General features: G+C 29.2%; 1 protein-coding gene and 1 non-coding gene across 2 annotated transcripts; one reads left to right on the forward strand and one right to left on the reverse strand.

Annotated features, from left to right (window-relative positions):
• The first annotated feature begins 12,411 nt into the window (after positions 1 to 12,411).
• TRNAR-CCG lies at positions 12,412 to 12,484 on the forward strand. The gene has a single exon. It is a non-coding gene; the product is annotated as a tRNA-Arg (tRNA).
• Positions 12,485 to 15,514: 3,030 nt separating this feature from the next.
• Positions 15,515 to 17,110, reverse strand: LOC117930946 (transcription factor MYB30-like). Its single transcript, XM_034851761.1, has 3 exons — positions 16,904 to 17,110; positions 16,489 to 16,618; positions 15,515 to 16,071 (listed from the first exon to the last, which is right to left on the reverse strand). Exons 1-3 carry the CDS (start codon positions 17,034 to 17,036, stop codon positions 15,717 to 15,719), a joined length of 618 nt encoding a protein of 205 aa, XP_034707652.1. The 5' UTR covers positions 17,037 to 17,110; the 3' UTR covers positions 15,515 to 15,716.
• Between the last annotated feature and the right edge of the window lie 1,633 nt (positions 17,111 to 18,743).

Genomic DNA, 18,743 nt, shown 5'->3' on the forward strand with positions numbered 1-18,743 from the left:
TCTCAATTACGATGTAATTTGATTCTTTAATAAAAGTTATTTTTAAAAGGGTTATTTGATTAAAAGGGTTTCTCAAAACCTAATTTTTGAAATTTAATCTCTCATCTTTTTTTGGCATCATTTGAATAAAACTATCCTCATTATTTTCTTGTAAATATATATATATATTAAAACTTATATGTAAATACTTGAAATAGAAAAAGACATTTATGTCAAAAATGAGTTACTTTTCCAGAAAAAAAACACGGAAAGGGTTAGGGCCTGTTTGGTTGTTGTTTTTTAAAACTGTTCTGTAAAACAGTTTCTGAGAATAATTTTTAAGAACAGTTTTTTGTGTTTCTAGAAAAAAAAAATTATGTTTAGGAACTGAATTCTGGAAAATAGTTTTTGTTCTAAAAAAAATGTTTGGTTGAGTTAATAAAAAAGTTTTTAAAAATAAGTAAAACAAAAAACATGTTTGAGAGTTATTTTTTTAATTAATAAAGTGTTTTCTTCTATTAACTTGATATTATAAATATATAAATAAATTTCATATGCACAATTCATTTAAATTAAAAAAAAATTATTCCATTTTGAAATTTTTACACTAGTTATAATTTTTTTAAACAAATGATGACTTTGTCACCATGTGTAAGTATATTAATTTCAATAATTTAAGGAAGAAGAAATGATTTGCGGATAAGGGTGTGGTGGTTGGGTGGAGCTCACTTTTGTGGAAACACAAAAAACAGTTAAGAAAACAAAAAAAGAAAGAAGAGAAAATACGAAAAACAATCTATTATTTGAATAATGAAAAAACAATAAAAACATATTTTTATTGTTCTAAAAAAAGTGGTTTTTGGTAACACAAAAAACAAAAATACACCCCCTTCCCCAAACAAGTTTTTTGTATTTTTTGTTTTCAAGAACATGAAACAGTTCTTGAAAACAAGCCCTTAGATTTCCAATTTTAGGATCATTTCATCCCTTTAAACCAAATATTTCTTTATAAAAATACTTTTCAAAAATTAAAAAAGTAAGAGTTTGTTTGAGAATTATTTTTTAGAACAGTTTTTTTGTTCTTCATAACAAAAAACATGTTTCGCAACCAAAAATTGTTTTTTATTTTTATTTTTATTTTTATAATAGAGAACATGGTTTTTTTCAAATAATATTTTTTAGTTGTTTTTTGTTATTTTTACCTGTTTTCTAAGATCTATTTTAAGAAATAATTATAAAAACATATAAAATGATTAAAATAAAACACTAGATATAAATATTATTTTTAAAACATATTTAAAAATATTAAAATCAAGTTAAAAACATTTTAATTTTCCAAATAGACTTTTGTTTTACAAAATAATAAAACAATTTTCAAGAACTATTCTCAAAAACTAATTTTTCATAATTGTTTTTTAAAATAGTTACCAAACAAACTCAAAGACTTTTTATTTTTTATTTTTACAGAAGTTGTTTTTAAAAATAATTTTTTTTATTTTGATTTTATAAAAACCATAAATTATAAATTCAATTTATATAATGTAAACTAAATTTAATTCACGTCTTATTAAAAATAAAAACAATTTTTAATTACAAATAAATTCAAAATAAATAATTTGTAATGTTATTTATATGATTTTATAAATATTACAAAAATATGGATATTAACATCATATAAAAGCATAATTAATTTATTTTGTTAAAAATAAAGATTAATTATTCAAAATTAATAATTACCAATACTATTATATTTTAAATATATATATAAAAAAATAAATTTAATTTTTAAGGTATAAATAAGTAAATTTTTTATTATATGCATATATCTATTTTTCAATTAGGAAGATGACATTCTAAATTATTTTATTTAATTTATAATTAATTAATGATTTTTAAATTTCAAAATATTCTTAAAAATTACAAGATTTATTAAAGAATTTTAAAGCATTAATTATGTCAATAATTTTTATAGTCATTATTGTTGTAAAACAAGGACAAATACAATGCAAATCAAAGTAGTAGAAATGAAATATATCTTACTTTGATATATAATAGAGAAGAAGAAATCAGAGAAGAGAGTTGAGAAAATGAAAGAAGGAGAGAGAGAATGAGAGGAATAACTTTTCTTTCTTTTTCTCGGAATGTATATTACAGGAGACGGGAAACCCTTTTATAGGCTTTCCAAATGGCTTCCATTAATATCCCCATTAATGAATATTAATGAAACTCATAAATAACATTAATGGTTTCCATTAATGAGTATTAATGGAAATCATAAATAATACTTAATTAACATTAATGTGGTGGCATTCATTACTACAATTATAACATCCCCCCTTGGATGTCCACCACATTGAAAGAATATGCCTTATTAAAACCTTACTAGTAAAAAACCCTATAGGAAAAACCCAGCGAAGGAAAAGGAGTATAATATTCTTTTCTTGGTATATTAGGACTGCCTCATTAAAAACCTTGCCAGTAAAACCCAGTAGGACAAAACCCGAACGAAGGAAAAAAGAGTACAGTACACTAACACCCTTTTACAAGCATACTCCCCCTCATGTTGATATCCTTGAGTTGACGCTTTCCAATCCTATGTATTAACTTCTTGAATGTTATGGCAATGATTTTGTGAATAAATCTGCTAGATTATCACTCGAGCGTATTTGTTGCACATCAATTTCACCACTCTTTTAGAGTTCATGTGTATAAAATAATTTTGGTGAAATATGTTTAGTTCTATCTCCTTTAATATAACCCCTTGTTTTTTGTGCAATGCATGCAGCATTATCTTTAAATAATATTGTCGGGTCACCTTTGATAGAGGAGAGTCCACATGATTCCCAAATATGCTGGATCATAGATCTTACCCATATACATTCACGACTTGCTTCATGAATTACCAGTATTTCTGAATGATTTGATTATGTGGCCACCATTATTTGTTTGACAGATCTCCATGAAATAGCAGTACCATTGCAATTAAATACATATCCTGTTTGTAACCTACCTTTATGTGGATCTGAAAGATATCCCGCATCTGCATATCCAAGCAATTGTTGCTTTGATTCCCTTGAGTAAAATAAACTCATATCAGTAGTTCCGCGAAGATAACGCAATATATGTTTGATACCATTCCAATGTCTTCGAGTTGGAGCGGAACTGTATCTTGCTAATAAATTGATAGAAAAAATAATGTCTGGACGTATACAATTGGCAAGATACATAAGTGCACCAATAGCACTAAGATATGGTACTTCAGGACCAAGTAACTCTTCATCATTTTCACAAGGGCGAAATGGGTCTTTTTTCATATCAAGTGATCAGACAATCATTGGAGAACTTAAAGGATGCGCTTTATCCATATAAAAACGCTTCAAAACTTTCTTAATGAATGTTGATTGAGGTACTAAAACTCCATTTGGAAAATGCTCAATCTGCAGGCCGAGACAAGATTTTGTTTTTCCAAGATCTTTCATCTCAAATTCCTTTTTCAAGTAATTTGTTGTTCTTGTGAGCTCTTCAGGAGTTCCAACAAGATTTAAGTCATCAACATACACTACAATAATTGCAAATCCGGTTTCTGATTTAATGAAGATGCATGAGCATATAGGGTTATTCACATACCCTTCGTTTAGCAAGTATTTGCTAAGGCGATTGTACCACATGCGTCCAGATTGCTTTAATCCATACAAGGATCGTTGTAACTTAATTGAGTGCATGCTACGAGGCTTTGTATTATTTGATTCAGGCAATTTAAATCCTTCAGGGATTTTCATGTATATATCATTATCCATGGATCCGTATAAATATGTTGTAATAACATCCATGAGACGCATATCCAATCCTTTTGAGACTGCCAAACTAATTAAGAAACGAAATGTGATTGCATCCATGACAGGAGAATATGTTTCCTCGTAGTCAATACCAGGTCTCTGCGAGAAACCTTGTGCTACTAATCACGCTTTATATTTTATGATCTCATTATTCTCATTGCGCTTTCGTACAAATACCCATTTGTACCCAATAGGCTTTACATCTTCAGGTGTTTGGACTACAGGTCCAAAAACTTCTCGTTTTGTTAATGAGTTTAATTCTGCCTGTATAGCCTCTTTCCATTTTGGCCAATCATTTCTATGTCGACATTCTTCCACATTTCGTGGTTCGAAATCTTCATCATTTCTTATGACTTTAGAGGCCACTTGGAAAGCAAAAATATTGTTAATAACAATATTATTTCAATCCCATTTTTCTCCCATTTGTACATAACTTACTGAGACCTCACAATTTTCAGGTACCTGTGCTTCTTTAGGGGTTTCTTGTTCAACATGTGCCTCTTCGGGGGCTTCTTGTTCAATATATGCTTCTTTAAGGGCTTTCTGCATTATTTGTGCTTTTTCTAGGGTTATAAATTTATTAATTTTAAACTGATCAGTCATTTTGATGGCCTCTTCTAGAGTGCCAAGTTTTTCTTGGGTTTTCCTCTTCCGGGGAGTTATATCCTTTGAGCCGACAGGTCTACCACGCTTCAGGCGTATCTTAGATTCATTTGTTAACTGTCCTATAGGGACATCAATCCGTGTTGTAGTATTTGTAGCCGGGATATGTGACTTTGTCACTTTCTTTGTATCAATGAATACACCTGGTAATTGATTTGCAAGATTTTGCAAATGAATGATCCTTTGAACTTTTAGTTCACATTGATTTGTACGAGGATCAAGATGAGTCATAGTAGATGCCTTCCAACTAATTTCTCGTTGTTCTTCAGGAATCAACTTTTCTTCCCCTAATGACGGGAAAACACTCTTATTAAAATGACAATCTATAAAGCGGATTGTAAAAATATTGCATGTCAAAGGTTCAAGATATCTTATGATAGATGGAGAATCAAAACCTACATAAATCCCAAGTCTTCGTTGGGGACCCATTTTAATGCGTTGTGTAGGTGCAATTGGTACATATACTGCACAACCAAAGATTTGTAAGTGAGAGATATTTGATTGTTTTCCAAGCACAAGTTGTGAAGGGGAGTATTCATGGTAAGTTGTAGGTCGAATACGGACTAAAGCTACAGCATGCATAATAGCATGTCCCCAGGCGGAAGTAGGTAATTTGGTTTTCATTAATAATGGTTGAGCTATTAATTGGAGACGTTTGATGAAGGATTCTTCTAAACCATTTTGGGTATGAGTATAAGCAACAGGATGCTCAATATTTATCCATATTGACATGCAATAGTCAATGAATGTTTGAGAAGTAAATTTGCCAGCATTATCAAGACGTATTGTCTTAATTGGATAATATGAAAATTGTGCTCGTAATCTGATTATTTGTGCAAGGAGTCTAGCAAAGGCAACGTTACGTGTAGAAAGGAGACAAACATGTGACCACCTAGTAGAAGTATCTATTAAGATCATAAAATAACGGAATGGTCCACATGGTGGATGGATAGGCCCACATATGTCCCCATGTATTCTTTCTAAAAAGATTGGTGACTCAGATATGACTTTAGTAAAAGATGGTCTGATTATCAATTTACCTTGTGAGCAGGCAGCACATGAGTATTCATTGGGCGAAAGAATCTTCTGGTTCTTTAGTGGATGCCCATGTGAGTGTTCGATTATTCGACGCATCATTGAAGACCTTGGGTGACCTAGTCTGTCATGCCAAAGGACAAAAACTTTTGGGTCGTTGAACTTCTGGTTCACGACAATATATGATTCAATAGGCTATATAGTTGTATGATACAACCCAGAGGAGAAAGCCGGGAGTTTTTCCATTATAAGCTTCTGGCCAGATATAATGGAAGTAATGTAAAGATATTCTACATTATCTTCATTCATAGTTTCAATATGATATCCATTTCTGCAGATATCTTTAAAACTGAGCAAATTTCTTCTGGATTTGCTAGAATATAAAGCATCATTTATATGGAATCTAGTTCCATTTAGCAACGTTATGTTTGCTCTTCCAGAGCCTTCAACTAAGTTTGTAGTACCGGATATGGTACTTACATTAGCTTTTATTAATGTCAATTCGAGGAAATATCTTTTATCTCGAAGAATCGTGTGCGTGGTTGCACAGTCTGTGAGACATACATCATCCTCATTCATTTTGAGACCAAATAACACATGGATTTTAGATGTAACTAAAAAACAAGGCATAATGTAAATAGCAAAAGAAAATCAAATGTAAATATAAAACATAATAATATATTATTTCATATATAAAGTAACATCAATCAATGTTAATTTTCTCATCATTTATCAAATGATCTGTTTTTTCATTGGGACCTCCAAATAAATCAATGTCATAGTAGGTTAGGTCCAATCCATCACTATTAGTAAAGTTCATCTCTATCTCTTTTCCTTTTGTTTTTATTGATGTTTGGTAAAGGTCGACCAAATGCTTGGGCGTACGACAAGTACGTGACCAATGTCCCTTCATACCACATCTATAACAATTATTCTCATGGTTCTTAGGAGGTTTATCTTGTAGATCCATTTTCTTGTTTTGCCTCAGTATTGTTCCATTTCGTATTGTTCCACTTTTGGTAGTGCAATTAGGCTTTCATTTTCTGAGAATTATTATTATAAGAACCATGGAATCAGGGATTTCTTCCACGACCACAACCACGTTCTCATCCACGTCCACAAGTTTGGGACTATATTGCATTCACTTCAGGGAATGATTCAAATCTAGTTGGATGAGCTAGTGATTTTTCATCAAAAGCTCTTTTTTTTTTTTTTTTTTTTTTTTTAAAAAAAAAAAAAAAAAAAAAAAAAAAAAAAAACCTTCATGGAGATGATGACGAAGGAAAATCAGTGTTTTTGTGCGATCCTGCAGGGATGCTTGATTTCTTTCTTTGATCATAGCTCCAAGATTATTGCAACAAGATGTATTTCAACATTAAGGATCCAAGATAGAGAGTTCTTTCTCAAAATGTCCAGTGCCACAAATTTGAGTTTTGTGAGATTCGACATTGTCAAATAATTTCAAATATATGACAAAACAATATTATTAGAATCAATTATAATAAATTGATAGTATTGGTATAACTTTGATTATAAACAAAATCAAATAATTTGTTTATAACTTTTAAGAATATGTAACAAAACAAATCAATAATAATATAAATATGTAAAATTTTATTCTATATAAATAACTTCAAGTTTAAGATATGAGAATTACCTTCAGAGCAATTCGTGCTGATAACGTGTTGTAAAATAAGGATAAATACAATGCAAATCAAAGTAGTAGAAATGAAATATATCTTACTTTGATATATAATAGGGAAGAATAAATCAGAGAAGAGAGTTGAGAGAATGAAAGAAAGAGAGAGAGAATGAGAGGAAGAACTTTTCTTTCTTTTTCTCAGGATGTATATTACAGGAGACGGGAAGCCCTTTTATAGGCTTTCCAAATGGCTTCCATTAATATCCCCATTAATGAAACTCATAGATAACATTAATGGTTTCCATTAATGAGTATTAATGGAAATCATAAATAATACTTAATTAACATTAATGTGGTGGCATTCATTACTACAATTATAACAATTGTGTAAATTTTTTTAGTTTTAAATTATTTGTAAAAATTATTAATAAATTCAATACAAAGTATCACTTAATTTGAAATTCATTTTTTTAATGAAAAAAAAATCAAAAGAATAGTTCTCTATTTTACTTTGTTTTTAAAAATTATTTTAAATACTTTTAAAAATAATTTTGTTTTTAAATCACACATTCAAATAGGTTTTTTTTTTTTTTTTTTGTTAAAATATGGACGCGCATATATGCAACATAGTTCATGATTAAGCTATTCACCTTTATTGTATTTGTTTTGTATCGGTTTTCTAGAGTATGGGCCACCTTATGTGTAAAGCCTAGTGTCATAACAGGTCTTGGATGATGGGCCTAAGACTCACAAGGCCCAATGGTTTAAAGGGTATGGTCCTTAAGGCATTGAGGGTATAAATATAAGGCTAAGTGTTTGTTCTTGATATCACATTTTTTGAATAAGAACAGAACCCGTTCTCTCCCGCTCTCATCGTTAGAGAGATTATAGAAAGGTGGATAGCCCTCTACAGCCTTAGAAGATCCATACCTCTTCAACAAAAACAAAATTGACTCAGGTTCGTTCGTTACCTATCTGGAAATAAGACATGAATTGAATGCTTGATACATATATATTCAGTCTCAGTTTTGGGTGATCATGGAGAATAAAACTATTACATTTTTTATTTAGCAAAAAAAAAAAAAAACAAAAACAAAAACTCTCAATGATTTTTTTAAACAAAAATAAAAAATTATTCCAAACTTTGTACAATGTGAGATTATTGAGATGTTTTAAAATGATTTAAACTTTGTGCAATGTGAGATTTGTTTTTAAAAATAAAAATAAAAACAAAAAAATTATTTAAAATCATATGTACAAATATTATTGACAAATTGTTTCTTTTTTTTTTTCTTTTTCATTCCCATTTTAGTTAACATTGAAATGGAAACAAATTATGGTTCTAACATTTCATTCTTATATGCATCCAAACACAAGTATTAGAATTACCAAATTCATTCATATTCTAGAGGGGATAAAAATGAAAATAAAATATTCATTTTCCCATATCAAACATTCTTTGAACTTAAGTAAAAGTCGTGATTAAAATGTGAAGGTACTTTTTCAATACCTACCAAAAATGCATCACCAATTAGATTGTGTTAAGTACATATTTTTTTGTTTGTTTATATACCTTAATCCTATTTATTTGTATCATTATGCTTTGGTCTCATTCATTTCAATGACCTAGATCTCACCATAAATTTTTTAATGACTTGGATCTATTGTTCGATAGTACCACTTTAGTACCTTCGTGTGTATATATATATATATATTATCAAGTTTGAATTGTTAGCATTGTGTTTCCCCACATGGAATGAGGAAAAAGATATATAATCTAAAAAACTAAAGTCCAATAGGGTAACACCCAAATGTGGTGAATGAGTGTAATAAAAAATTATAAAATAAAGATTATTTATTATACCTAATTTTTACCCTACAAGATAATAAAGATAAATAGAATATCTAATCAATCAATATAATCAAAAGAAACTCAAGATAATCAAAGATATAACAATGAACATAGATATTTTCATGTAGAAAACCATCACACTAACTATGGAGATAAAAATTCATGAGGTCTAAGACTGCTAATCTAAATCCACTATATGGGATCAAGTTACACAAATTTACCTAACCAGTTTGCTCCCCAATACTTATAACTTGATTCACATTTGTGATATAGTAACCTCCAATTGCTCTAATGAATACTCTTCAACTTCATTGAAGGGATGGAGGTCTTCAACCCTAGATTCTCGAATGAATCCTTCAGATGAGAGATTGAAAATGGTGGGACTTGTTAGGCTTTCTTTCAAGGAGACTCTCTCTCAATCATAATAATAATAATAATAAAAATCTCCTTCACCCTAGAAAGGTTATGATGGGGTATATATAGGCTCAAAGGTTGAAGAGAGTAAGGTTTGCAAATAAAATTTGCATGAAATCTCCGAAAATATTGTGTTTATCTTTGGCAAAATTGGCAAGAACACTCGAGAGCACTTGACCCTCGCTTAAGCGCCTCAGGTAGTGCTCGAGCGGTCCCAACGCTTAAGCATTGTTCCTTGCTCGAGCGATCTCAACGCTTGAGCGTTGTTCTCCGTTCAAGCGATCATGCTTCTTTTTTTTTTTTTTTTTTTTTTTTTTTTTTTTTTTTTTTTTTTTAACGAAGTTTAATAAAAATCAATTTAATTCCAAAAAAAGAATACTATTTCTTTTTATACCTTTTCGAGTTTAGTTTGCCACAAGTCAAACCTTTTAGATATACTTGTGACTTTCTGATTGGACGACCAACAACCATTGATCTTCAATGGATAGTAAATCAGTATCTAAAAATATTTATAAAGCCAAAAATAACTTGGAACAAAATTAACAACATACAAACCAAACTTAATGTCATAATATAATCTTAACAATTCACTATTTCTTGTCAAGTACATATCTCTTTATATTAAAATTGAATTAAAAGAATTCATATATATTTTACAAGGTTTAGTAAATTATCAAATACAACTCTACTAAATTTTCACATTTTATTTGACTTTAATAAAATAAATCAAAGAATTAGGTAAGGAAAAAAACAAAACTATAATGTGGTATCCCCATATCTAATAGAGGAAAAAGTTACTGACGCTATATATGTATGAGTTCATCTTAACCATGTAAACATTATGAAGGTCTATTAGGCCCAAGACAATATCTACACGATTATGAATAGGTCATTACAAATGATATCAAAGTTGATCATCGACTTAATATGAAAGTTTATTTGACCCTATAATTTTATAAGACACAATATTCTCGTTGTGTCCGCATTAGGGGTGATTGTGGTATCTCACATTAGAGAAGGGGTATGAAAGTTTGTTTGTGGGGGAGGAAGGGTGGTGGTTGTGGTATCTTACATCATATAGGAATTATGGAAATTTGTTTGACCTTGTAATCCTATAGGATATAACAACGAGGATGTCTACATAGAAAATGATTATGGTATCTTACATCAAATAGAGGAAAAAGTTTTTGGCACCACAAGGCATAGTGAACAATATCTATACGATTGAGAATGTATCATTACAAATAAAAAAAATGATTTTCTATACATATTTTGTTCTTATGTTTATAGGCATGAAATTATTGATAGAACATTGGATTTTCACATTGTTTTTTTGTTATGCAAAACCAATATTTTGTTTTTACATTTTTTTTTAAATTTCTTTCTATTTTTTTATCTACTTACATTTTTAGTTAGTTTTTAATCATCTTACTGTTGATGAACAATTACAATTTAAAAACCTGTTATTTATAGTTAAATAATAATAAAAATCAGTTACAAAATATAATCAAAGACGAAAACAAAAATAAAAACTAAGGTGGAGTTGGATAAAACTCAAAATTAATATTGAAAACTTTAGTTCTTAATTATAAGTGAATAAAATTATAAATGTTAAGGTATATTAGATTTAAATGTTAAATTTAATTTGATTGTTTAATAATAAAAGTAATTAAAGTTTAAATATAGTATATATATATATATATATATATATATATATATATATATATATATATATATATATATATATGCCCTTGATTTTTTTTTTTTAATTTATTCTAAGGGATTTAAACTTCTTCTTAGACATAAAAAGAAAATTTCTTTGTTATTGTTAGATTATAAATGTTTTTTTGTATATTTAAAACATTTTTTGCCCTCGAAATAAAGAGTTGGATGTTGCCTCCCTCAAGCCATTAATTTGCTGGCTCTACCCATATATACGTATATATAGAACTATATCCCTTAGAGGGTAAGTTTGGGGGAGACAAGGTTAGGTTCGGGATTTTATTTTTGAATATGGGATGGGTTCACGTATTATGTCACCTTGTTCTACCTTTCTAATACATGCAAACCATAAGATAAGCGAAAATGATTTTAGGGGTGGCAAGTAAATTTTATTAGGGTGAGCAGAGTTTGGTTTTAGTCATGTCTTAATCAACTTAAGAATCAAACCAAGTTGACGTTTCTAGTTAAATTAGAATTGATTAGAATTGATTTAATTATTAATCAAAATCAATCTAATTTAGAGTGTGTTTAATAATATTTTTAGAAAATATTTTCAGTTTTTCTAATATTTGAAAATTTTTATCTTTCAATAATTAGACAAATTAAAAATACTTTCTAAAATCACTATCAAACGCATTCTTAATATCGATTTGACTTAATTTAGTGTGTCAATTTTGGATTAAAATTTAGCCCTTGCATTATTATTATATGATATAGAACCAAAAGTGTCACAATTTAATCTTAAACATCATGATATAATAATTCATTATAAAACATTATGCTCAAATGATAATACAAAACTTATTTGTAGATGATATTAATTCGATTTAAAATATTAAATAATTATAATATGATAGGATAATGTGTTAGCCTAGAAATTAAAAAAATAAATGTATATTACCATCTACTTTCATTGATTTGAAATATTTATAAACCATAAATTGAATATAGTTTTCCTGTTTTTTTATTCTTCAAATAACCTAGGAATTATTTTTTTATTCACCTAACCTTCACGTGTGCCCTATTGCTATCGATCCAATTTTGTGGGGTATGGTACCAAAAAGGAGAATTCTATACCCTAGCATTACCCATGTTGGTGTATAGGAACATATATAGGCCAAACTCTTTTTCCCGTGGTGTTTAAAATGATTAAAAAAAATTAAATAAATATAACGAGGCAGGTTGCAATTTGCAAAAGACAAGAAGGGTAAACAATGAATATTTTACTTTTTAGATTATTACTGATTAAAAATAACGTTTCGGAAGTGGTTCGCGTGGCCTAATGGATAAGGCGCTCGCCTCCGGAGCGGGAGATTGTGGGTTCGAGTCCCATCGTGAACGCAGTTTCTCTCTTATTGGATTTTATACCGCCTCTTTTCTTGCATCTCACTGTTTGTTTGTTTTTTTTTTTTGTATACAATAAGAGAGAGAGAGAAAAAAAAAAGGATTACCCCCGCCCCTTTCTTTTAACTTTTGATTTTTGATATTGCATCTCACTTTTTGATATTTTATGTTTATAAACATTAAAAAAAAAAGGATTACCTTGTTTTTTTGTTCACTTTTGGTTTATGATATTTATAAAAATAAAATTAAAAGTAAGTAGTTTTTTTTTTCACTTTTGATTTTTGATATTTATAAAAATGAAATTAGAAGTATTTCACTTTTGATTTTAGATATTTATAAAAATAAAATTAAAAGTAAGGTATTGTTTTTTTTTAAAACATTTTTTTGCTAAAAATAATTTGTTTTCAATTTCAGATAATTTTTTTAAAAATTAAGTTTAAAAATAATCACCACCTAAGTAAGTTTTAAAATTTATTATGCAGTTTTTGCATTAACTAAATAATAAATATTAATTTTATTATTGATCAAAATAACCAAGAATGCATAGAGCATTATTCTTTTTTTTATTTTATTTTTTTAACTCTCTTGACAAAATCAAAGTATTGTAAAACTTCAATTTGAAAAAGAAGAGAAAAAAAAGGAAGACAAAAGCGATAAAAAGAGAAAGTCTTCTTTTCTTCATTTCTCAATTTTCTTAGGAAATAAACCAAAATTTTCTTTCCATCGTTCAAATATATGTAAAATATAAAAATCAATTATCTCTTTCCTTCTATTTTCTCAATAGTTAATAAAATTACCCTTTTTATTATAGGCAAGACTAATGCAAAAGATGAAAATTTAAAAATTATAAATACAAATTGGTTTTTTTTCTTCCCTTTACTCATTTTGGTAACCACATACAAAATCTTCATTTTCTCCATTAATAAAAAATACAATAAAATATGAATTTTAGCAAGAATAAAATTTTATGTTTGTTACTTATTTGCTTGACGAAGAATACTAAGAGTTCTTTTGATAGTAAATGTATGAAGAGTTTTTAGCCTAAAAAATGTTTTTGAAAAAAAAAATTAAGTATTTGATAAAATTTAATACACTTATAAACATATAAAAAATTACTTGTAGTGTTTTATAGAAAAACACTGAATGAGTGATTCTCCTAAAAACACTTTTAGAGAAAACACTTTCATTAAAAACACTATCAAATACACTTTAAAAAGTATAAAAAATAAGAATACTAAGAGGCATTGAGGAATGAATATCATGTAATTAGTATAAAATGGGGATGAAACTACTATGCACAACCTAACACTAAAATAAATTACTATTGGAATGAGATTCTCGTTTCATTATTCATTCTTGTAAACATGTCTTGTTTATAAAATATGAATGAAAAGGGAACCAAAAGTGCATGTTCATGGAGAGTACATTTTAGGGAAAATAATTCTTATTTCATGCATTGTAATAATGTCTTGCCTTACATTATCCTAAAATACCCTTATATATAACCTAACTCACATAAGAATGGTACATCGTTCAATCAATAAAGGTACTTTAAGTTTAAAACAGTGTTACTTTAAGACCAAAATAATGTTAATTTAAGTCCGAAATAGTGTTACTTTAAAACTAAAACACATGTAAGAATATTTTGGAATAATGCAAGGTGGACACTATTCCAATGCATGAATTGATAATTATTTTTTTTAAGTTCTTTTTTTATCCATATTTTGTAGACCGGGCATGTTTGCATTATTCCCCCAAAGAAAAACCCTTCTTCCACTTTACTAATATTAAAAAAATTAGAAAAACATATATTGCAAGAAAAATTCAAAAATGGTTCGAGAGAATGGTTGGATAGTTTTGAAACATTAATTTTATCCCTAGTTGCAAGAGTATTAAAGAATAAAAAAATGTTAAGAAAAATGATTTCCTCATATTTAGTTTTATAAAAAATGAAAAAAAAAAAAAATAGAGAAATCCAACTATGCCAACAATACATGGAGTTCTTAGGACTTAGGATAGGAAATGGTAATGTTACAACCTCACATTAGCAAAAGTGTTCTAAATTTTCCTAATTAAATGGAAAATATTTCTTGGTTTCAAAGTTTCTCAAGAAAATTAAATATGCTTGAATTTTTATAAAAAAATCTAGGATAACTAGAGATCTTGCTTTGGTTATGATAAGGTACAGTATCCTTGTCGGATAAGGCTAGATTAGCTGAGATTTGATTATGCTTAAAGTACATTCTTACTCTTGACTCAAATTTTCTTTACTCAACTTTTCTTCATTTTCCAATAGGGAAGACCGAAAATCCTTCATTGATCATCATTATTCCATAGAGACGGCCACCTTAGACAAGGTTCAACCTTATCTAAGGAAAAACTCTTCATTAATTATATAATGGCCAAAGAGTTAAAAGTGAAGGTAAACGGTATGATTCAAAGGATAGGATAACCAATGCCTTCACTTATTATCCTCCTATAAATGATCCATCAAAAGATAACTATAAAATGAGGCCTAATCTCCATAATAAGGTATGTATACTAGTTCATTTCATTCTTATTTATTGACCTCACACTTTATGCTATGGCTAAATTGATTGTTGGAGAAAAGATAAAAAATCAGCTAAATAATTGTCGCTACCTTTAAAATGTTCAAAATGCACAGTAAAGTCATTGCCAATTATTACGTTTACAAGATTTAACCATCGTGTAGTACTTTGAGTTTTCTCGTTTCTTTTATTGTAAAAAGTAACTACAACTTAAAAATCTATTCTTATCGGGAAGGGCTTATTTAGAAATAGTTTAACAATATTTGAAGCATAGATTGTTCTTAGTAAAATAAGTATAATAAGTTATTAAGTTTTTATATAGAAGAATTAAAACAAGTAAAATGAGTTTGAAATAACATATAAAAATAATTTATTGATTTTAAATCTATATTTCTATTTTCTTTTATTTATTTTTGTTACTTTTCATCTTCTGACATTTTTCTTTGAATTTTTTGGGAGCTAAACATAACCTTTGTAATAATAATAATAATAAAACAATATTTTGTCCTTTTTGTCGAGCAGCATTGTTTACATTAAAATCATTCAGCTGCAATTGACACAAATTCTACAATAATACATACAGATGGTCCTTTCTCAACCAACTTCTCCTTGCATTTCTGTTCTAACTGTGGAAACTGAGTGCAGTAAGAAAATATAATGTAGATTTTGCAAGCAGTAGACTAGGTAGTTTCTCTCTCGCTTCTAATGAAGAGGTTGTACCAAAAAACCAAATCATCATTCACATTGCAGCTATTTGCACTGGAACCATTAATACTATCAGCTTCCAATGCCGAACCAGCTGTGGTAGCTGACAGGAGCTGGGTTGGCAAGATTGGTGCATGGCCTGGACTTTCAATTCTCGGGTCCATCGGCATATTTGCAGTCTTTGATCTTCTTGCATCCCCCATTTTGCATTTGGGAATTGTGTCTAGGGTGGCCAACTTGTGTTTCAGTCTCTTCTTGAGATGGGAATGCCAGAAATTTTTTATCTCATTGTCTGTTCTTCCTGGTAGTCTAGCTGCTATGGCAGACCACCTGGAATACAACATCATGTTAGAATTCACTCATCCAAACTAAGGTATACAAATTTCTATTTTTCATATTTTTTATCCAATTAATTGCTTCTCTCTTGTACAATAATTTTGTTTTCTTTACAGAATTTATCAATATAATATCTGTGTTCATGCTCTATCTTAGGAGTGTTGAAAGAGTTTGATAAAAAAATCTAGGGAAGCTTCCTCCCTGCTAAAATTTAATTAGCTCAGTATTACTCTTCCCCTCCCCACCAAATGGTCTATTTTAAGTCTCTATTAAGCTTTATGAAACCTTATTACCAGCAATATTTATATACAAGTATGATTTTATAATTAGGGTTGATATGATAAAAATACAACCATATATGAGATCAATGACTAATGAAATTGGAAAAGAACTTGGAAAAAGAGAACACTCCTGTTTCCAAGAAGTTGATGGAGCTTGATGATGGTTTCTTCTTCTTCCTTGCTGAAGTTTCCTCGCTTGATATCTGGGCGCAAGTAGTTCGTCCATCGAAGCCTGCAGCTTTTTCCACATCTCATTAACCCTAACATATACCACAATTGAACATATGATTAGGACATACAACATGAAAAATTCATAGTGAAGAGTATGTTAATTCTCAAGAAGGATATCTTCAATCAAACTTTCTTATGAATCAATTTGAAAAAGATAGTAAATGAAAGGAGAGCCCTTCCCTAAGCAAATCCACTCATCATTTACATGGACTATGTGTAGAAATATAAAAGCAAATTAGTAATCTTGGGCTTAATTCATCTAATTACCAAAATCTCAAATAAAACTGTAATTGATTCACATACTATGAACTCACCGGCTTCTTTGGGGAGAGCCCGCCAGTTGTCGTGGCCATGGCGCTGAATGTGAGAAACTAAGATCTGATCTTCCTCAGGAGTCCATGACCCCTTCTTCAGTCCCATACTCTCACAACAAGGAGTCCTCACCATCTTAATTGATACCTTGTCTTCAACCTATATCCCAACTTCAAATGCCCAACTTCAATGCCATATGCACACACATATATACTCTAAGAAAAGAAGTCATAAATAATAATAAAAAAAAACGTGGTCATCCCTCTATACATATATATTTACACATAAAATCCCTAAGAAAAATGCTATAAATATTTTTTGTTTTTTAAAAAGTTGGTGCAGATAGTCCAAAAGCTACGTTGTTTTCAAAAGCAAACCCATCTTTTTCTAAGAAGACAAACGCTCTCCTATTATTGAGATAGTTAATCACTAAGAGATTGACTATTGGGGCTGTCTTCGAATGTGATTTTTGGGTTGAATTTGAGGTAAACGACACTATCTCTTTGACATATGTGCATGTATGTTTGAAAGGTTCAAATATTCCTTAGGGTGCAATGGTCAAAAATAACATGCGAACATGCGCCATATGGGGAATTTTGCCTTAACGATAAAGAAGGAGGGCCATGCTTTGGAGGCAAGAAAAGGGACCACTATTTATTTATGTAGCCCATTTACTTTTCTTTTTTGAAATTTCAAATAAGAAAAACGTGCCATCCATTCCATTTTGTTGCTAGCTATAGATGGAATATGATTTTGCAATTACCGACAAATTTAAGTTTATTTTATTTTATTTATTTATTATTTTTTTTATGAGACCAAAAAAGTAATGTTTTTTTAATCTCATGTAGAAAAATAGTAATAAATAAAAAAAATTGACCAAAAAGAAAAAGCGATGCCATTACGTTTCTTTATATACCTCCACGCTAACCTTCTTTCTTTTAGAATTGACCAAATTTAACTACCAAAATTGAAAATTTTACATGGTATCCAATTAGAATCCACCTGGGGAGGAACTAGAAATAGGATTCAAAGGGGGGCAACACGAGAGAGGTCAATTTTAGGGCGGCAAATGTGAGTCAAAAAACAACAATTAACTTATTGGCTTATTTATTTGTCTTTAAAATCTTATTTTGCATGGTAATTTTTTTATTTATTACTATTTTGTCAAAGCAAATGTGACCCACTTAAATTTTATTTATTTATTTTTATTTAAATTTAAAAATTTAAAAATAAAATATCACTAATGACACTTTTCTCGGTCGCAATTGACATATTATTTATTTTCTAAAAAGATAATATATTTATAAATTGACGTGTAAAAAAAGTACATTGGATTTTAAATGGAAAAAACATAATGAGAAAAAAAGAAAAAATCCACTGTCATTTGCTTCCACTTTGCCACCCTGTAATCCAACATAAAAGAAATTAAAAGGGGGTTGTGGCTGAGGTCAAGCCATGATAACCAGCAAATGGAGTGGTGGTGCTTAGAGCAAGATCTCAAGCCGTGCTTTGACAAAAGCTTTGAAGAAGATGCAGCTGTTTCAAAGTCTTTGACAAAAAGTTTAAAAAATAAAAGAAGGTAGTGGAAGAGGTTCTAGTGGGAAGGCAATTTCAATGCATATCCAAGAGGTTCACCGACAAAAGATTTGGTTAGGAAAAGAAGAGCACGAGCATGCAGAAGACTAAGAAACTTCACCCACTCCTGCTCAGAAAAAGTGATGTTGGTGGGATCGTCTTATTTGACAATGTTAAGTCCTTATCGTACTTAATTTTACCTTTTCATCTCTTGGGAAATGAAAATCTTGTCGGTTGCTCACTTTCACGTAAGCCTGACAGATGCAA

The sequence above is a fragment of the Vitis riparia genome, chromosome 14 (genome assembly GCF_004353265.1).
Source record: "Vitis riparia cultivar Riparia Gloire de Montpellier isolate 1030 chromosome 14, EGFV_Vit.rip_1.0, whole genome shotgun sequence".
In the NCBI taxonomy this organism is placed as follows: Eukaryota; Viridiplantae; Streptophyta; class Magnoliopsida; order Vitales; family Vitaceae; genus Vitis; species Vitis riparia.

Bases quoted from the DNA above. Each gene is read 5' to 3' on its own strand.
- LOC117930946 (XM_034851761.1), bottom strand. From the start codon at position 17,036: ATGGTGAGGACTCCTTGTTGTGAGAGTATGGGACTGAAGAAGGGGTCA. The intron at 16,619-16,903 runs GTGAGTTCATAG...GGTATATGTTAG, and splicing joins GGCTCTCCCCAAAGAAGCCG to GGTTAATGAGATGTGGAAAA. The intron at 16,072-16,488 runs GAGTGTTCTCTT...GTTGTATTCCAG, and splicing joins CATCAACTTCTTGGAAACAG to GTGGTCTGCCATAGCAGCTA.